The sequence below is a fragment of the Arachis stenosperma genome, chromosome 3 (assembly GCF_014773155.1).
Source record: "Arachis stenosperma cultivar V10309 chromosome 3, arast.V10309.gnm1.PFL2, whole genome shotgun sequence".
In the NCBI taxonomy this organism is placed as follows: domain Eukaryota; kingdom Viridiplantae; phylum Streptophyta; class Magnoliopsida; order Fabales; family Fabaceae; genus Arachis; species Arachis stenosperma.
Window position 1 is genome coordinate 97,515,018 of NC_080379.1, and position 21,843 is coordinate 97,536,860.

The 21,843-nt window shown below is 39.4% G+C and overlaps 1 protein-coding gene across 1 annotated transcript; it reads right to left on the bottom strand.

The window, feature by feature from the left end:
• Nucleotides 1-20,751: 20,751 nt before the first annotated feature.
• LOC130966447 (uncharacterized) lies at nucleotides 20,752-21,264 on the bottom strand. The gene has a single exon (XM_057891252.1). It carries the CDS (start codon nucleotides 21,262-21,264, stop codon nucleotides 20,752-20,754), a length of 513 nt encoding a protein of 170 aa, XP_057747235.1.
• Between the last annotated feature and the right edge of the window lie 579 nt (nucleotides 21,265-21,843).

Here is a 21,843-nt window from a genome sequence, read left to right on the forward strand (position 1 = left end):
ACAACTGACGGTTTATCTTATTGCTTAGATTAGGAAAAATTTATTTTTTTGGTTTAGAGTCACTAAAATTGAATCTTCTATTATTGTTTTTGGTTAAAATTTTAAAATCCTTATTTTCTTTTTCTAGATTTCATTTTTTTTTCGAAAATTTTAATAAAATTTTAAAAACCAATAACCTCATAATTTAGTCTTCTGTTTGAGTTTAGTTTCATGTTTTAAGTTTGGTATCAATTGCATGTTTTTATTTTCCTTCAATTTTTCGAATTATATGTTCCTTGTTCTTTCTTGATCTTCAAGTTGTTCTTGTTTATTTTCCTTGTATGATCTTTAGTTTTTCTTGTTTTGTGTTTTTCCTTGTTTTTCTTGTGCATTTTCGAATTATTAGTGTCCAAAGTATAAAAATTTTTAAGTTTGGTGTCCTTTGTGTTTTTAATTCCTTAAAAATTTTCAAAAATTTGTTCTTGGTGTTCATCTTGATCTTCAAAGTGTTCTTAGTGTTCATTTTGACATTCAAAGTGTTCTTGTTTGTTTTTCTTGTTTTGATCTAAAAATTCTAAGTTTGGTGTCATTTTATTATTTTTCTCTTTCCTCATTAAAGTCAAAAATATCTTTTCTCTTTAATTTTAATTGATTTTTTTCAAAATTTACATTAAAAATTCAGATTTTTATTTTAAAAATTTTAACTTATCTTATCTTAGTTTTAAATCTCAAAAAAATCAAATATTTTTCAAAAATCATATCTTTTTCAAAATCTTATCTTATCTTATTTCCAATTCAAAATTCAAATTTCAAAATTTAAATTTCAAATTTCAAATTTCAAAATTTAAAATTCAAAATTTAATTTTCAAATTTAAAAAATTAAACCTTTTCAAAATTTAAATCTTTTTCAAATCTTTATCTTATATTGTTGATTTTTTCAAAATTCAAAATTCAAAATTCAAATTTCAAATTTCAAATTTCAAAATTTAAAATTCAAAATTTAATTTTCAAATTTAAAAACTTATCTTTTCTTACCTAACTTATCTTATCTTTCTAATCTCAATTCTTCAAATTATATCTTCTCAAATCTTTTCTTTTATTTATTTTCTCACAAGTATTTTTAATTTTAAGACATATCTTTTTCAAAACTTCCTAACCACCTTCTCTCTCTTCATTTTTCGAAAATCCTCACCCAAAAATTTTCAAATCTTTTTAATTAATTAATTAAGTTAGTTTTCTAATTTCGTTTATTTCCTTTCTTTTTATTTTTATTTTATTTTATTTATTTATTATTTTTGAAATTTGCATCCTTTTATTTATTTACTTTATTTTCAATTTCGTTAAATTAAAAAAAAATAAAAAAAGGAGAGGAATAAAATTTTTATTTACAATCCACATCATATCCCTTTCTCTATCATGGTCCTAAGTGGAAATGAACAGTCCAGAAGAACTTTGGGGTCATATGCTAACCCCACTACTGCTGCATATGGGAGTAGTATCTGTATACCCCCCATAAGAGCCAGCAACTTTGAGCTAAACCCTCAGCTCATTATCATGGTGCAGCAAAATTGCTAGTATTCCGGTCTTTCACAGGAAGAACCTACTGAGTTTCTGGCACAATTCTTACAAATTGCTGACACATTATGTGATAAAGAAGTGGATCAGGATGTCTACAGATTATTACTGTTTCCATTTGCTGTAAAAGATCGTTAAATAACCAACCCACAACAAGCAGAAGAACATAAAAACAATTATCAGACAAATTCCTGAATCAATATTTCCCTCCAAAAAGGATGACACAGCTAAGGCTGGACATCCAAGGCTTTAAACAAGAGGATAATGAATCTCTTTATAATGCATGGGAGAGGTACAGAGGGATGCTAAGGAAATGCCCCTCTGAAATAATTTCAGAGTGGGTGCAGTTAGACATCTTCTACTACGGGCTTACTAAAAAGGTCCAGACATCTCTAGACCACTCAGCTGGTAGATCTATACACATGAGAAAGACAATTGAAGAAACTCAAGAACTCATTGATACAGTTGCTAGAAATCAGCATCTGTACCTAAGAAGTGAGTCCTCCATGAAAGAAGAGGCTAAAGTAGTATCCACTGAACCTAGTCCTCAAGAACAAGTTGCTGAACTCATTCAGCAATTGCTCATCATAACAAAACAGTTTGAAGAATTCAAAGAGACGCTCTAGGACACTAAAAATGCTAACAAGAATATGGAAGCACAATTGAATCAGACAAGATAGCAGCTATCTAAACAGATAACAGAAGAATGCCAAGCTGTTCAATTAAGGAGTGGGAAGACACTGAATGTATCAATCCAAGGCAGCAGAAAACCAAGAAAGGAATAACTGACAAAGGATAACCAAACCACTATCTAAAATACCTTTGAGGACAGCAAGAGCCCAGAAAGGAATGATGCTGGCGTTCAAACGCTAGAGAAGGGTGGACAGTTGGCATTAGACGCCCAAGGGACGGCCAATTCTGGCATCCAAACGCCAGAAAAGGGTGGCAATCTGGCGTTAAATGCCCATGCAACACCCAATTTTGGCGTTCAAACGCTACTAAGGGATCAAACACCTGCAAGTGCTGATAACAACCCCCTTAAGCAGGCTTTTCCAACCACTTCTGTAGGAAATAAACCTGCAGCAACTAAGATTAAAGAATACAAAGCCAAGATGCCTTATCCTCAGAAACTCTGCCAAGCGAAACAGGATAAATAATTTGCCCGCTTTGTAGACTATCTAAGAACTCTTGAAATAAAAATTCCGTTTGCAGAGGCATTTGAGCAAATACCCTCTTATGCTAAGTTAATGAAAGAGATCTTAAGTCATAAGAAGGATTGGAGAGAAACTGAAAAAGTTTTCCCCACTGAAGAATGCAGTGCAGTCATTCTGAAAAGCTTACCAGAGAAGCTTAGAGATCCCGGAAGCTTTATGATACCATGCACGTTAGAGAGTGCTTGTACCAAGATAGCTCTATGTGATCTTGGGGCAAGTATCAACCTAATACCTGCATCTACTATCAGAAAGCTTGGTTTGACTGATGAAGTTAAACCAACCCGAATATGCCTCCAACTTGCTGATGGCTCCATTAAGATCCCATCAGGTAAAATTGAGGACATGATCGTCAAGGTTGGGCCATTTGCCTTTCCTACTGACTTTGTAGTGCTGAAAATAGAGGAGCACAAGAGTGCAACTCTCATTCTAGGAAGACCTTTCTTAGCAACTGGACGAACCCTCATTGACGTCCAAAAAGGGGAGATAACCCTAAGAGTCAATGAGGACGAGTTCAAGTTGAATGTTGTCAAAGCAATACAACATCTAGACACACCAAAAGACTGCCTGAACACTGATATTATTGACTCTTTGGTGGAAGAGGTCAATATGACTGAGTCTCGAATCAGAGCTAGAGGACATTCTTAAAGATGTTCAGCCTGATCTGGAGGAACCAGAGAGAACAGAAGAACCTCTGAAAACTCCTCGAGAAGAGGATAATCCTCCTAAATCCGAGCTCAAACCACTACCACCATCCCTAAAATATGCATTTCTGGGAGAAGATAACACTTTTCCCGTGATCTAAGCTCTGCTTTAGAGCCACAGGAAGAGAAAGCACTAATTCAGGTGCTAAGGACACACAAGATAGCTCTTAGGTGGTCCATAAGTGATCTTAAGGGCATTAGCCCAGCAAGATGCATGCACAAGATCCTATTGGAAGATGATGCTAAGCCAGTGGTTCAACCACAGAGGCGGCTAAATCCAGCCATGAAGGAGGTGATACAAAAAGAGGTCACTAAGTTACTAGAGGTTGGGATTATTTATCCTATTTTTGACAGTCCCTGGGTGAGCCCTGTCCAAGTTATCCCCAAAAAGGGAGGCATGACAGTGGTTCATGATGAAAAGAATGAACTGGTTCCTACAAGAACAGTTACAGGGTGGCGTATGTGTATTGACTACAGAAGACTCAATGCAACCACCAGAAATGATCATTTTGCTTTACCATTCATAGACCAAATGCAGGAGAGACTAGCAGGTCATGAATACTACTGCTTTTTGGATGGCTATTCAGGTTACAACCAAATTACAGTAGATCCTCAAGACCAAGAGAAAACAGCATTCATATGTCCATCTAGAGTATTTGCCTACAGAAGGATGCCATTTGGTCTATGCAATGCACCTGCAACCTTTCAGAGGTGCATGCTCTCTATTTTCTCTGATATGGTAGAAAATTTTCTGAAAGTCTTCATGGATGACTTTTCAGTATTTGGAGACTCATTCAGCTCCTGTCTTGATCACCTAGCACTTGTTCTGAAAAAGTGCCGAGAGACTAACCTGGTTTTAAACTGGGAGAAATATCACTTTATGGTGACTGAAGGAATTGTCCTTGGGCACAAAATTTTGAACAAGAGAATAGAGGTGGATCAAGCTAAGGTGGAAGTGATTGAAAAATTACCCCCACCTGCTAATGTTAAGGCAATCAGAAGCTTTCTGGGGCATACATGATTCTATAGGAGGTTTATAAAGGATTTTTCAAAAATTGCAAAATCTCTGAGCAATCTGATAGCTGCTGACATGCCATTTGTCTTTGACACAGAGTGTCTGTAGGCATTTGAAACTCTGAAAGCTAAGCTGGTCACATCACCAGTCATTTTTGCACCAGATTAGACATTACCATTTGAACTAATGTGTGATGCCAGTGACCATGCCATTGGTGTCGTATTGGGACAAAGGCATAACAAGCTTCTACACATCATTTACTATGCTAGCCATGTTCTGAATGACGCACAGAAGAATTACACAACCACAGAAAAATAGTTTCTTGCAGTGGTTTATGCCATTGACAAGTTCATATCTTATTTAGTGGGATCAAAAGTGATTGTGTACACTGATCATGCTGCTCTAAAATATCTCCTCACAAAGCAGGATTCAAAACCCAAGCTCATAAGATGGGTGTTGCTTCTACAAGAGTTTGATATAGAAATTAGAGACAGAAAGGGGACAGAGAACCAGGTAGCTGATCACCTGTCCCGGATAGAACCAGTAGCAGGAGCGTCCCTCCCTCCTACTGAGATCTCTGAAACCTTCCCAGATGAGCAACTCTTTGCCATTCAGGAAGTACCATGGTTTGCAGACATTACAAACTATAAACCTGTGACGTTCATACCCAAAGAGTACAGTAAGCAGCAAATGAAAAAATTGATTTATGATGCAAAGTACTACTTGTGGGATAAACCGTATCTCTTTAAGAGGTGTGCAGATGGAATGATTCGTAGATGTGTGCCTAGAGAAGAGGCACAGAAGATCCTATGGCATTGCCATGGATCACAGTATGGAGGACATTTTGGAGGTGAGCGAATAACCACCAAGGTTTTCCAATGTGGCTTCTACTGGCCTACCCTCTATAGAGACTCCCGAGAGTTTGTACGTAACTGTGACAGTTGCCAGAGAGCTGGTAATTTGCCTCACGATTATGCCATGAGGTATTGACTTCATGGGGCCTTTCCCACCATCTTACTCAAACAATTATATTCTGGTGGCAGTAGATTATGTATCTAAATGGGTAGAAGCAATTGCAACACCCACTAATGATACTAATACAGTGATGAAGTTCCTCCAGAAGAATATCTTCAGCAGGTTTGGTGTCCTAGGATACTGATTAGTGATGGAAGAACTCATTTTTGCAATAAACAGCTTGACTCTGCTCTGGTCTGATATGGAATTAACTATAAGGTGGCAACTCCATATCATCCTCAGACAAATGGGTAGGCTGAAGTCTCAAATAGAGAACTAAAACGGATCCTGGAACGGACTATAAGTACCCGTAGAAAGGATTGGGCAAGAGGTTTGGATGATGCTCTGTGGGCATACAGAACAGCATTCAAAACTCCTATAGGAACCTCTCCATACCGGTTGGTGTATGAAAAAGCTTGTCATTTGCTAGTAGAACTGGAACACAAGGCCTATGGGGCAACCAGGTTCCTAAACCTTGATGCTAAGGTAGTTGGAGAGAAAAGATTACTCCAGTTGAATGAGCTGGAAGAGTTCAGACTCAATGCTTTCGAAAATGCTAAAATTTATAAAGAGAAAGCAAAAAGATGGCATGACAAAAGGCTGTCATCTAGAGTATTTGAGCTAGGTTAGAAGATCCTGCTGTTTAACTCTAGGCTCAAATTGTTCCCTGGGAATTTGAAATCCCGGTGGAGGGGACCATATGTGATTACAAGTGTGTCACCATATGGTTATGTAGAGCTTCAAGATATTAATTCTGACAAAAGGCTCATTGTTAATGGACAGGGAATCAAACATTATCTTGAAGGCAATGTTGAGCAAGAATGCTCAAAACTGAGACTAAATTAAAAGCTCAGTAAAAGTCCAGCTAATGACAGTAAAGAAGTGCTTGCTGGTAGGCAACCCAGCCATTAGAAAGGTTTTGTTATTTAAATAATAATTATACGAGTTTAATATAATTTATTTTAAGGTTGATGATCATGTGGAGTCATAAAAATAGCTGCAGAATTAAAGCGGAATCAAAAATAGCATAAAAAACAGCACACCCTGGAAGACAGGCTTACTGGCGTTTAAACGCGAGTAAGGATAGCAGAATGGGCGTTTAACGCCCATGCTGGCAGCATTCTAGGCGTTAAACGCCATAAATAGTAGCATTCTGAGCGTTTAACGCCAGGATGGCACAAGGGAGGTAATTTTGCTTCCAATTCGATTTTTTTTTCAATTTTTCATGTTTTAGTTCATAATTTTTTGCATCAAACATATTTTAAACATTCATATTTCAATTTCTATTTTCAAAAATTAATAATCTTTCCAATTCTTTTTAATTCTTTTTCAATTCTCTTCAATTCCTTTCAAAACGTTTTCAAAACTTACATATCTTTTCAAATTCTTTTCAACTCTTTTTAATTTTTCTTGCATACAATAATAAGTTTTCAAAATTAATTGCATCATTCTTCTTCTACTCCCTTCTATCTTATTTTGCTCGAGGATGAGCAAACCTTTTAAGTTTGGTGTGGAAAAGCTCAGCTTCTTGTTTTCCAAAACCACTAATGGCACCTAAGGCCAGAGAAACCTCTAGGAAGAGGAGCAACAAAGGCAAGGAAGAGACATAGAGGAGCTCAAGAACTACATTGGTTCTTCAAGAGGAAGAAAGAGCCACCATCACTAAGGTGGACCCGTTCTTTAATCTCCTTGTTCTTATTCTTCTGTTTTTTGATCTTTTTATGCTTTATGTTTATCTATGATTGTGTCATTATTATATGATCATTAGTATCTAGTGCCTATGCTTTAAAGTTATAGATATCCCATGAATCTTTCACCTTTCTTAAATGAAAAATGTTTTCTGAAAAAGAAAAAAATGTACATGAATTTTGAATTTTAAATAGTTTAATTATTTTGATGTGGTGGCAATACTTTTTGTTTTCTGAATGAATGCTTGAATAGTGCATATTTTTTATAGTAAAGTTTATGAATGTTAAAATTGTTGGCTCTTGAAAGAATAATGGAAAAAGAGAAATGTTATTGATAATCTGAAAAATCATAAAATTGATTCTTGAAGCAAGAAAAAACAGTGAAAGCAAAAGCTTGCAAAATAAATAAATAAATAAATAATAAATGGCGAAAAAATAAAAAAATCAAGCAGAAAAAGCCAATAGTTCTTTAAACCAAAAGGCAATAGCAAAAAGCCATTTAAACCAAAAGGCAAGGGTAAAAAGAATCCAAGGCTTTGAGCATTAATGGATAGGAGGGCCCATAGGAATAAAATCCTGGCCTAAGTGGCTAAATCAAGCTGTCCCTAACCATGTGCTTGTGGCTTGAACGTGTCAAGTGAAAAGCTTGAGACAGAGCGGTTAAAGTCGTGCTCCAAAGCAAAAAGAGTGTGCTTAAGAGCTCTGGACACCTCTAATTGTGGACTCTAGCAAAGCTAAGTCACAATCTGAAAAGGTTCACCCAATTATGAGAAAATGCATGTTGTGATATATGCTTGATGAATGGTTGAGGTTGAATTATGGGTGAAACCATGTTGATGGTGAATATGATATTGATTATGTATAATTGATGAGCGGATAATTTATACCCTTTTTGGCATTATTTTTACATAGATTTTAGTATATTTTAGTTACTTTTTATTATATTTTTATTAGTTTTTTATTCAAAAATTACATTTCTGGGCTTTACTATGAGTTTGTGTGTTTTTCTGTAATTTCAGGTATTTTCTGGCTGAAATTGAGGGACCTGAGCAAAAATCTGTTTCAGAGGCTGAGAAAGGACTGCAGATGCTATTGGATTCTGACCCTCTTGCACTCGTAATGAATTTTCTAGAGCTACAGAAGCTCAATTGCCGTGCTCTGAATTGCGTTAGAACGTAGACATCTTGGGCTTTCCAGCAATATATAATAGTCCATACTTTTCCCGAGATTTGATGGTCCAAACTGGCGTCCAAAGCCAGCCTAAAACTTTCTGGCGTAAAACGCCAGAACTGGCACTAAAACCGGCGTTTAACGCCCAAATTGGCACCCTGGGTGACGTTTAACTCCAAGGATGGCCTAAGCACGAAAAAGCTTCAATGCTCAGCCCAAGAACACACCAAGTGGGCCCTGAAAGTGGATTTCTACACTATCTGCACTTAGTTACTCAATTTCCGTAAACCTAAGTTACTAGTTTAGTATAAAAACTACTTTTAGAGATTAATTTTGTAACTCATGACAATTTTATTTTACATTGTATCTCTGACGGCATGAGTCTCTAAACCTCATTGGTGGGGGTGAGGAGCTCTGCTGTGTCTAAATGGATTAATGCAATTACTACTGTTTTCTATTCAATCACGCTTGATTCTATTCTAAGATACTCATTCGTATTTCAATCCGGAGAAGATGATGATCCGTGACACTCATCATTATTCTCACATTTATGAACGCGTGCTTGACAACCACTCCCGTTCTACATGAGCTCAACATAGTCACTGGGCGACAGCTTGAGTGCGTATCTCTTGGGTCTCTGATTCACAGACCGAGTCCATGAGATCAGAATCTTCGTGGTAGAGGCTAGAACCAATTGGCAGCATTCCTGGGATCTGGAAAGTCTAAACCTTATTTGTGTTATTCCGAGTTGGATCTGGAAAGGGATGATTGTGACGAGCTTCAAACGTGCGAATGTTGGGCACAGTGACAGTCTGCAAAAGGATAAGGGTCCTATTCCAACGCTAGCGGGAACCGATAGATGATTAGCTGTGCGGTAGCTGTACATGGTATTTTTCATCCGAGACGAGAAATCCGACAGTTGATTAGCCGTGCAGAGGCCGTGCCTGGTATTTTTCATCCGAGAGGATCATACAGCTTGCCATTGAAAGAAGCCATGCGTGTTTGGAAAAGAAGATAGTAGGAAAGCAGAGATTCAGACGACAGAGCATCTCCGGAACCTCAACCTGTTCCTCACTATTGAATCACAAGTAACCTTTTATTTCATGTTATTTATTTTTCATAAACAAAATCATCTTTATCATTAATTTCCTGACTAATATTTACAAGATAACCATAGCTTGCTTCAAGCCGACAATCTCCGTGGGATCGACCCTTACTCACGTAAGGTATTACTTGGACGACCCAGTGCACTTACTGGTTAGTTGTGTGAAGCTGTGAAAAGTGTAATCACAATTTCGTGCACCAATAATGATGGTTGATTAGAAATGGTATTATTGGAAATTGGGATGAGGAAGGATGTATGACATGTTAATGTTGTCTTTTAGCCATTTGATTGAGAAGTGTTAAAATGATTGGGTGGTGGTTTTGTGAATTGTGGTAAAATGTTAATGTGTGAGTTGAGGAGGCTTGATGTTGATTTTGGTATATTTTTTTATTGATTTCAAAAAGGGTTGAAATTGGCATGTTTTGGGTTGATTTTAAAAAGGGATGAAATTGGTTTGTTTTGAAAATGGCACTTTGTGGTTTTGTATGAAAATATGATTTTTAGGCATACTTTGACGGGGCATAACTTGGACTCTGGATCCCCGTTTTGTGCCAAACTTATTTAGAAATAAAATTGGATCCGGGATGTCCATGGCGTTCAAAGAACGAGCGAAAAATGATTTAAAATGAAGAAGTTATGTCCGTCAGAAATTTGGGGGTTGAATCTGTGAATTCTGTAGCTCTTAACTTAGAAAAATTTTTAGCAGAATACCCCCCACGTGTAGGCGTGCTTGACGCGTACGCGTCGTTTTTCAGAAACGCGCCATCCACGCGTGCGCGTGGCCGACTTGTAATCTGTTTTATCTAATTGCATTCTAACAGGTGGTCTAAACACAACCGGAAGCTATTGCAATTGAACCAATACATAGAAATAATTTAGTAAATTTTTATAAGACAAAAGTTTTAGAATGCAAACAAATTTAAAATCTTCATAAGATTCAATTAAAAAAAAGAACGAAAATTACAACTTACAAAGGGTGCTTCAATTCTAGAAACGTTTCGCCACAAATTTGATTGGGTGGAGTGTTATAGTTGATGGAATATTCAGTTGGAGAGCCCCTACCCAACAAAGACATTGGAATTTTAGTTTATGACGATTTTGGAGAATAATTTTTTTTTTCGACTGAAACTGAACCTTTGCCTGGTAATTTTTTTTATGCCGAGTATTAGTCTTCTTGACTATTGTTCTAACACTTTTGCCTACGAGAGACTTGAGTTTTTCCATAATAGCATCTGTTAGTGGTGTGCCAAGAATAGGAGATATAAAGGGAAAAGGGTATGGAGGCATATGCATGTGAATCGAAGGGGGTGTACATGGAGGTGAGATCTGAGTAAATCCTGAAAAAGAACTATAAAAATTTGGCAATATAGCGTGGAAGAAAGACATCATGGGGATTGAGGTAAACCACTAGAAAAATTCATTTGCTTGATGAAATACATCTTTTGAAGATTATTAACAGTTTGTTTGATTTGCTTGAGGTGTATATCCAATATTTCATATTTTAGATTGTTCACCTATTAAAGAGATAACATCATTTTAAAATATTTTATTATTATTTTTTAAAAATAATTTTTATCAATAAACTTTTGTATTTAAAAAATTTTATTAATTTATTAAAATAGATTTCATATTTCAAATTAATTAGTTTTTACAAATTGTATGTCATATTTTATAGAATCAAAAGCCCAAATAAATAGAAAAGAAAAATTTTAAAATTATGAGAGAACTAAAATATGATGAATGGCAAAAACAAAAAAAATTTAATATCACAATATAAAATCAAGGGATAAAAATGATTGAACACATTTCATTATAAAACACTTACCAAAAGAAATTTAAAAAAGAGCCCACAAATATAAAAAAGGGGCAAATTAATAACTTATTATATTTTTAAAATTGAAATATTTGTTATATTTTATAGGTAATGGGAACTTTACCTATGTCACTTTAATTTTTTCTTCTTTCATGATTGTTTTTTTTTTTTTTTGTGCTTAAACAATATTGTGTTAGGGTGACCGTATGAAAAAGAAAAAAATCACAAGGTACATCATTAGTTATATTAGCATTTAATATTTGTTAAAAGAATATATTATTATAAAATAATATTATCTGAAAAATCTGAAAGATATCTTAATAGGATCAGTTTAGATATCAATCCTAGCTTATTTGGACATAGCTTCGTTGACTCCATCTCTATCTATGAATTCTTATAAATAAAATTATATGAAAAGAATGAAATGATTTGAAAAAAATATGTATTAGTGAGATTTAATCAACTAATTCTATTAATTTTATAGTGTGGTTTAGTACATATTTTCACAAGGCCATTTCCATTTTTGTTTTTGATAAGTTTATTGGTTTTAGTCCCTTACACATTACCGCATAGAATTTTCTATATTTATTTTCAAAGTTTTTGAATTTGACCTATCATAATTATACATAATTTGTGAGTTTCCTATTTTATCTTTATTAGTGTTCCGAAGGTTACCTGAAACTGAAGGTTGATCTCGGATGAGATCTATTGCTGTAGCCGGAGCTGTCGTGTCCGACTTGCTGGATCTGGTGGTACTGCTGATCCTTCGTTACCGGAGGGTGGTCGTACCTGCAAGAGACTCTAATGCTTAAGTTAGCACATGCTTTAGGCAGGTTTTTGTGTAGAATCAGAGTGTGTGTTATACCTGGGTACTCCAGTATATTTATAGTAGTGTGGAGTGACCTCCCTTGAGATAAGTTAGTTATTTTATCTTATCTTTTGTGGATGAGTCCCCTTATCTTTTAGCTAGTCACCTTTAGATGGGTTGCGATCTTCTGCTTTGGGCCTACTTGGGCCCTTATAGCAATTTGGCCGAGCTCTTTGGGAAGAGGTTGGTGTTGACCAACCCTTATAAGAGGTCGGTTATTTTTGTACTCATCCGACCCGGGTCGCGTAGCTCGACCTAGGGTATGAACAATGCCCCTGCTTGAGCTTCGATCTTCCCTTGAGGTCGTGTTTTCGAACTTCGACCCTTTGGAGGAAGTCGTGCTCGAGCATTAGTTTTGAGTAGCTCCTTTCCACGCAAGTCTGGTGTTTACTCTGTATTGAATGTGAAGCGTTCGCTTAGCTCATTGATTGCGGTGTTGCCTTCGAGGGCGTTATTTCCTTGGGATCGAGCGAACGCTCTTTAAAGCCTATTAATTTGGGCTTTATTCCTTTGTTCCATTTCTTTTCCTTCCTTGTACTTTTGAAATCAAAAGAAAAGGGGTTTTAGTTTCTTGCTTCCTATTTGATTTACTTTTGCGTTTCTGGAGAAAGCCTTTTTCCTTTGTCTCGTGCCTTCGATTTTTTTACTTTTCTGAAAAGAACACCATCTGGTTATAGTCTTTGCCCCAGCTTTTATTTTGAAGTTTCAAAGGTTTCGTTTGGTCCATTCGTGCTACGCCCCCGTTGCCGCTTTTCGCTGTCCTTTGTAGGTTGGTGCTGTGCTTCCTACCCTTTCTCATTCTTCATGCTTTATTTGCCATTGTTCTTTATTGCTTTTACCCTTGCATGCTTTCCCTTCAAAAAAAGTTTTCGTCTTTGTTGAACTTTAGTAAAAAGGGTTGAAGCTTTCTTGTTGATTCTTGTGTGGTCTTGTTTTTTGGTGATTATACTCTTTTTGTCTTTGCTTTTTGTATAAGGAAATGCTGGTACTTAGGTTGAACTTCTTGCATGTTTGAGAGGGTTAAGGCTGGTTAGGGTTTCGATTTTTGCGTTGTTTCTTTTTTCTGGGTTCTTGTTCTGTTGTTGCCTCCAAAGGGTGCCCCAGGGCTTTGGTGTTGATCTTCCATTCTTTGCGGGTCCTGGGGTTTCCCTTTTGCTGCCATATCTGACACCTATTGAATGTTTCTTTGCCATTCTTCTTACTGTCTGAGTTGTTTGGTAGTGACCTCTTCTTCTTTTTTCTTACTGTAGGTGTAGTTGCTATATATCTACCCGTAGGAATATTGTCGAGATGTCCACAAAAATCCCTACTAGCATAGCTGACTGGCTGGACTCTATAGTTCTGATGTGTGTTACTGTGGCCGATCCGGAGTATTGTGAGAGGCTTACAAGATTCCATAGGATCTGTAGCAATAGGGACGATGAAAAGAATTATGAGATGTTATCGCCCGACCCTGAGGAGAAGGTTAGTTTCCCCCCTCCCCCTTGACTCAGGGTGAACGGCCCTTCTTTTACGCTTATGACTATTTCTTTAGTCAGCTAAAAATCACCCTCCCTTTTACTGCTTTTGAGACCGACCTCCTATGGACTTGCAATGTGGCCCCTTCCCAGCTTCATCCGATCTCTTGGGCCTTTAATAAGATTTTTCAGCTGTTGTGTCAGGAATTAGGTGTCTGACCTACCGTTTCTCTCTTCCTTTATTTGTTTGTGTTGACCAAGCCTGGAGTAGCCAAGAAAAAGGCTTCTTGGGTTTCATTCCGAGCTACCCAGGGGAAAAAGGTGTTTTCTATGTATGATGAGTCTTTTCGGGATTTTAAGAACTACTACTTTAAAGTCCGAGCTGTCGAGGATGTTCAACCTTTCTTTTTAGATGAGAATGGTGAGCCGACCTTTCCTTTATGTTGGCAAAAAGATATAGTAGCTACTAAGTATTCCTGGGAGAGTTTAGATGAGGTTGAACAGGCCTTTGTGGGTGTTTTAGAGGAGCACTGGGGGGAGCCTCCTCATCTGGACACAAAGAGGTTTCTAGGAGATCCCTCCCTCCTCCGTGCCGAGCTAGGTAGCGTCTGACTTCTTTTATAATGTTATTCCTCCTTATTATTATAACTTATTTTTCCTGGTTTCCTTTTTAGAGATAGTGAAATCTTTGGATTCTATGAAGGCCTTCCATAGGGCTAAAAAGGCGACGGCTGCACAAAACTTGATGGCGAAGATCTCAGGTGAATGATCTTCTCAGGTGCCCCCAAAGAAGCCAACTTCTGAAACTGCCGGGCCAAGGAAGGTCATTCCGACACCGCAAGTTTAGATGATTCCATCTGACCCTATTCAACCGACCTCTGGTGCTACCTCCTCTCCTACTACTGTTAGCCCGCCTCCCAAGTGTCAAAAAACTGTTGGGGAAAATGTCCTTGATGACCAAGAATTCGACGGTGTGTCTTTTGCCACAAAACTCATTGCTCCCCATGGTAAGGTCCCTTTGGACGATGTCTCCATCCTTTGTCACCTTGACTTTATAACAAGCAAAAACATTCAGATGGCCAATGTTGGGGCGACCTTATCTAGTGCTGTTAGGGAGTCCCCTGTCCGTGCTACCAAAGCTTTCCTTGAGAATGCCCAGGTTGAGTTTAATAGGGTGAAAGGTTTGAAAGATGAGCTGGACGCCAGCGTTGCCAAGCTGGAGATTGACGTGCACAAAGAGAAGGAGCATGCTACTAGGGGTGGAGTCAGTTGCTAACTTGGCTGAGGAGGCTGCCAAAAAGTATAAGGAGAGCTATACCTGGACTTATGAGGAGTTGTTAGAAACTAAGGAGAGGCTTCATTCTACCCAAGATGATTGTGCCAAACTTCAGGGTCATCTGGTAGGTAGTATGACTGATGCGTATGAGAACTTGAAAGCCCATATCCTAGTTCTTACTCCCGAGCTTGACCTTACTCTGTTCAGTCTCGATAATGAGGTGGAGGATGGCAAGATCGTGCCTGCCCTAGATGATTATGAGGGTCCTCCCCTTGTGCCACTAGCCAAAGCTTCTACAGCTTCAACCTCTTCCCTTCCTTCAGAGGTCAACCCGGACGTGGAGATCTTGAATGGGCCTGACAGAGTCGTTAACGCTACCCCTATCTCGACCATGCCTCCTCTTCCTCCTCCCAAGGATGTTGCTACTGGGGAAAATTTGAATCCTTTATAGTTTGACTTTCTTGACATTTGGTTGCTTCTCAGCAACTTTTATTTTGGAAAACAAACACTTTAAACTCTTAGGCTGCCTTTTAGGTGGCCTTTAAGTCTTTAATGTTTTACTTTGATGGACACGTTTTTTTGATATGTTAATCATACCTTTAACACTTTACCTTTGCAACCCTTGCAGATTTTTATAAAGGGTTGGTACTTCCTTGTCTGACCTCTTTTGCAGTGTGGATTTTCTACCTTTGCCTTTTGGATCATGCCTTGCTTTGTCTATTCTCTGCTTGGGCGGAGTGATCCTTGTGGCTTGGTGTCCGGGCTAACTTGTCTGACAACTTTTTAGTGTTCTATAGAACCTTTTTAGTTTGTTCGAACGATTTTTATAGCCCTGTTTTGGGATCGTACTTTTTTTTAGCAGAGTTGTAACCCTTTTAGCTAAGCACTTTTTGAGCTTTAAGTTGTTTCTCAACCCTTTGGCTTGTTCTTCTCCTGAGATCGTACCTGCACCTTTAGCTGATGTCGATCATATTCCAACAACTTTTTAGGTAGTGTTCCTGCTGAGGAACCTTTTCTTTATAGTTTGTTAGGATGACTTTTTAGCGCCGTTTTGACTCGTGCTTTCGCTTTTTAAGTAATGTCTTTTTCGCAAGACTTGTACCTTTCAGCGAAGCACTTTTGTCCTTTGCGAGTTGTCTTCGTCCCTTTTTAGTGATCCTTTCATTGGTCCGACTTCTCTGTCGGACCTTGTTAAGTTATTTTTAGTAATCCATTTTTAGTCAGACCTCGTCAGGTTGCTTTCTATGGGTTACTTTTTATAACTTCTTGCATTAACCTGCTTCTATCGCTTTCACCTTTCTGACCTCTTTGTAATTGCACAATGAATTTAGTTTTCATCTTGCTGACCTCTTGGTAATCGGGCGATGAATTTTTGCTTTTTATAAGCTTAGATTAATGCATCTTGGTAGGAAACTTTTTAGGGAATTGATAACTTTTATTCAAATAATAATGAGATAAAAACATAAATAAAAGTATGAACATACAAGTGCTTACCCTTCTAGGTCGGGCAATTTTGTAGACCTTGGCCTGGGACCTCGTTAAAAAACCTTTTCAGGAAAAAGAGTGCACCTTGACTTAAGATCTTTATTATTTTCTAACTATAGTACATTCTTAGGTTGCAGGCATGCCATGACCTTGGTAGCTCTCTCCCCTCGAGGTCGGACACCTTGTAGTAACCTTTCCTCAGTACTCCTACAACTCGGTAAGGTCCTTTCTAGTTGGCTGCTAGCTTCCCTTCTCCTGATCGACCTGCTCCAATGTCATTTCGGATTAAGATGAGATCGTTGGTGGCGAAGCTTCGCTGGACTACCATCTGATTATATCTTAAAGTCATTCGACACTTTAGCGCTTCCTCTCTAATCCAAGCTCTTTCTCGGACTTCTGGAAGTAGGTCAAGCTCCTCCCTTTGAATTTGGGAGTTGGCCTCTTCATTGTAGAGGATCATTCTGGGGATCCTTCTTCTATCTCCACAGGAATCATTGCCTCTATTCTGTAAGTAAGTCAGAATGGTGATTCTCCCGTGGTTGAGTGTGGCATTGTCCGGTATGCCCAAAGGACTTGCGGGAGCTCTTTAGTCCAGGTTCCCTTAGCGTCCTGTAGTCTCCGTTTCAACTCGGCCAGTATGACTTTGTTGGTGGATTCCGCCTGTCCATTGTCTTGTGGGTGTTCTATAGATGTGAATTGGTGCTTTATTTTCAGGTCAGCTACCAAGTTCCTGAAACATGTATCGGTGAATTGAGTGGCATTATCTGTGGTAATAGAGTAAAGGACCCCAAACCTTGTGATAATATTTTTATATAAAAAATTTCCGACTTTTTTCGGGGGTGGCAGTAGCTAGTGGCTCTACTTCAATCCACTTTGTGATGTAGTGTATGCCTACAATGAGGAACTTGACTTGCCTTGAACCCTGAGGGAAGGGTCCGACGAGGTCGAGCCCCCACTTTGCAAATGGCTAGGGTGATGTAACACAGATGACTTCTTCAGGTGGTGCCACATGGAAGTTGGCATGTTTCTGGCAAGGTGGGCATTTTTTGACGAGCTCTGTTGCCTCTTTTTGTAAGGTCGGCCAATAGAAACCAGCTCGGAGCACATTTTCGGAAAGAGCTCGTGCCCCCAAGTGGTTGCCACACATACCACTGTATACTTCTTCCAGGACTTCCCTTGTGTCGAAGGTCAGCACACATTTTAGGAGGGGTGTTGAAATCCCTCTCTTATATAGGATGTTGCCCACTATGGTGTAGTATTGTGCTTCTCGTACTAGTCTTTTCGCCTCTTTTTTATCTCTGGGTATTGTTTCAAACTTGAGATAGTTGATTATGGGAGCCATCCATCCTTGATCCTGACCTGATATGGTTAGGACCTTTTCTTCTTCCGAGATTGATGGGCTTTGCAGTGTTTCTTGGATGAGGCTTCTATTATTGCCCCCTGGTTTGGTGCTGGCTAGTTTTGAAAGTACATCAGCTCGGGCATTTTGTTCCCGAGGTATATGTCGGACCTCATATCCCCGGAATTGTCCGAGCTGTTCTCTGGTTTTGTCCAGGTATTTTTTCATGGTGTGATCCTTAGCTTGGTAACTTCCTTCTATTTGTGAGGTGACTACTTGTGAATCACTGAAGACGGTAAGCTTTTGAACTCCTACCTCTTTAGCCAGCCTTAAATGAGCCAATAAGGCCTCATATTTAGCTTGGTTATTTGAGGCGGGGAATTCGAACTTTAGTGATAGCTCAACTTGGGTTCCCTGATTACTCTCTAGAATGACACATGTGCCACTCCCGATTTTGTTCGAGGAGCTATCCACGTAAAGGCTCCACTCTGTAGGGGCGCCCAGGGTGTCAGTGTATTCTGCGATGAAGTTGGCCAGATACTGAGACTTGATAGCTGTCCGAGCTTCATATTTGAGGTCGAATTCAGATAACTCAACTGCCTATTGTAGTATTCTTCCAGCCAGGTCAGCTTTCTGTAAGATGCCTTTAATAGGCTGGTTGGTGCGTACTCTGATAGTGTGAGCCTAGAAGTAGGGACGAAGTTGTCGAGAAATGAGAATGAAGGTGTAGGCAAACTTTTCTATCTTTTGATAGTTTAGTTCCACCCCTTGTAGAGCCTTACTGATGAAGTAAATGGGTTGTTGCCCACTTTCGTCTTCTCTAACTAGTGCCGATGCTATTGCCCGACTTCCTACAGCGTGATATATTATGAGTTCTTCACCTTCCCGTGGTCAAGTAAGGATGGGTGGTTGCCCCAGAAATTTCTTGAAATCTTGGAAGGCTTGCTTGCACTTTGGAGTCCATTCAAACCTCTTTCCCTTCCTTAGTGTTGCGTAAAAGGGGAGAGATCTTATAGCTGATCCGGCTAGAAATCTGGATAGGGCTGCTAGTCTTCCGTTGAGCTGTTGTACCTCTTTAACGCAGGTTAGACTTTTCATGTTGAGTATAGCCTGGCATTTATCTGGGTTCGCCTCGATTCCTCTTTGGGTGAGCATGAAACCCAAGAATTTGCCAGCTTCTACCGCGAAGGTGCACTTTGCGGGATTAAGTCGCATACCATGCTTTCTTATGGTGTCGAACACTTTAGTGAGGTCGGATAGCAATGATTGCTTACTTTGCGTTTTTACCAGCATGTTGTCTATATAAACCTCCATTAGCTTTCCGATGTGGTCGGCGAAGACTTTGTTCATCAGTCTTTGGTATGTAGCTCCTGCATTTTTGAGTCCAAATGGCATGACTATATAGCAGTAATTTGCCTTTGGGGTTAGGAATGAGGTCTTTTCTTGGTCGGGCGGGTACATTGGGATTTGGTTGTATCCCGAATAAGCATCCATGAAGGAGAGGTACTTGTATCCAGAAGAGGTGTCCACTATAGTGTCTATATTCGGGAGTGGGTAGGGATATTTTGGGCAGGCCTTATTGAGGTTAGTGTAGTCGGTACACATTCTCCACATTCCATTTGACTTCTTCACCAAGACGACGTTGGCTAGCCATAATGGGTACTTGACCTCCCTTATGAACCCTGCCTCTAGTAAGGCTTGTACCTGCTCTTCCACAACATGAGACCTTTCTAGGCCAAGCTTCCTGCGCTTCTGTTGCACTGGCCGAGATCTGGGATATACCGCCAGCTTATGGCATATTAACTTGGGATCTACGCCGGACATGTCTACGGCCTTCCATGCAAAGAGATCGACATTATCCTTTCGGAACTGTATCAGTGGCTCCTTTAAGTCTCCCTTTAAGGTTGCCCCTATATTTGTTATTTTATCCTGGGCATCCCCGATCTGGACTTCTTCGGTCTCACCTTCAGGTTGTGGACGAAGTTCTTCGCGAGCTCGAACTCCCCCGAGTTCGACGGTGTTGATTTCCTCTCCCCTGGGGTTGCCTTTGAGGTTCAGATTTTCGTTGTAACAGTGTCGTGCAAGCTTTTGGTCTCCTTTTATCGTGGCGATCCCTTCTGGAGTTGGAAACTTCATACACAGATGTGGAGTGGAGACTATTGTGGCGAGCTAGTTCAGCGTCGTCCGACCTATAAGGGCGTTGTAGGCTGAGCTCACGTTGACTACGATGTAGTCTATGTTTAGTGTCCTTGACCGAGTCCCTTTTCCAAAGGTTGTATGCAGTGAGATGTATCCTAGTGGTTGAATTGAGGTATTCCCAAGTCCGAACAAACTATTCGGATATGCTCTGAGCACTTTATTTTGCAGGCCGAGCTTGTCGAAGGCAGCTTTGAACAAGATGTCTGCGAAGCTTCCTTGGTCTACCAATGTTCGGTGGAGATTAGCATTGGTGAGTATGATGGTAATGACCATGGGATCATCATGCTCTGGGATGACGCCTGTGGCATCTTCTGGGGTGAAAGTAATAGTGGGGAGGTCAGGTGACTGGTCTCCTTCTCTGACATGATATACCTCTTTAAGGTGCCTTTTGCGAGATGATTTAGAGATCCTCCTCCTGTGAATCCCCATTTATCATATGAACATGTCTCCCAGGGGTGTGAGGTGGACGTTCATCTCGTCCGACCTCTTCATCCCTTCTTTTCTTTCTCGGTTCCTCTGCTTTATTGGCTAAAAACCGATCTAGTCGTCCTTCTCGCGCCAATTTTTTTATAACGTTCTTCAGGTCGTAGCACTCGTTGGTGGGATGCCCACAGACCCGGTGGTATTCGCAATACTCTGTCCGACTTCCTCTTCTTTTATGTTTTATCAGACGAGGGGGCGGGATCTTCTCAGTATTGCATATCTCTTTGTAGACATCCATAAAAGACACACTGAGAGGAGTGTAGTTGTGGTATTTTCTAGATCTTTCAGTAGACTGGTCTTCTTTCTTTCAGGATTCTTTATCCTTGTCCCGAGGTGGGTAGGAGAATCTGGTTTTAGAGTTATCTCCCAATCAAGAGTTCTCTTCCATATTAATGTACTTTTCTGCCCGCTCTTGCACCTCGTTTAGAAATGTTGAGTGCTTCTTAGATATTGAGTGGCTAAAAGGTCCTTCTCTTAGGCCGTTGATGAGCCCCATGATAGCTGCTTCTGTTGGCAGATTTTGTATGTCCAAACATTCCTTGTTGAATCTTTCCATGTAGTTACGGAGGCTTCTCCGATCTCCTTGCTTAATCCCTAACAGGCTAGGGGCATGCTTGGCTTTGTCTTTCTGGATGGTGAATCTAGAGAGGAATTTCTTGGCGAGGTCGTCGAAGCTTGCTATTGACCTTGGCGGCAAACTGTCGAACCACTTTATTGCCGTCTTGGTTAGAGTAATTAGAAAAGCTTTGCATCGAATGGCATCCGAGGCATCTGTGAGATGCATCTTGCTTCTGAAATTGCTGAGATGATGGCTTGGATCAGATGTACCATCGTTTGGGGTCATGTCAGGAGCTTTGAAGTCCTTTGGGACTTTAGCTTTCATGATTTCTTTGGTAAATGGATCTTGGTCCTTATGGGAGCTATCTTCATGACTGGATCAAGCGGTTTTAGCTTTGAGGTCAGCCTCGAGCTTTAGGAGCTTGTCCTCTAGCTCTCGACGCCGTCTTGTTTCTCTTCAGAGGTCTCTTTCGGCTTCCCGCTGGTGCTCAGCCTCTTTCTCGAGCTGTTTGAGATTATCCTACTGTTCTCGGAGAGCATATAATATTTCTGTGCTTGGGGTTGCTTATTGATGAGTGGATATTTTATACGCTTTTTGGGGGTATTTTCATATAGTTTTTAGTAGGATCTAGCTACTTTTTAGTATATTTTTGTTAGTTTTAATGCAAAAATCACAATTCTGGACTTTGCTATGAATTTGTGTGTTTTTCTGTGATTTCAGGTATTTTCTGGCTGAAACTGAGGGACCTGAGCAAAAATCTTATTCAGAGGCTGATAAAGGACTGTTGATGTTGATGGATTCTGACCTCCCTGCACTCGAAATAGAATATTTGGAGCTACAGAAACCCAAATGGTGTGCTCTCAATTGCACTGGAAAGTAGACATCTATGGCTTTCCAACAATA

Excerpts from the sequence above, each read along its gene's own strand:
- LOC130966447 (XM_057891252.1), bottom strand. The coding sequence starts at position 21,264 with ATGAAAGCTAAAGTCCCAAAGGACTTCAAAGCTCCTGACATGACCCCA.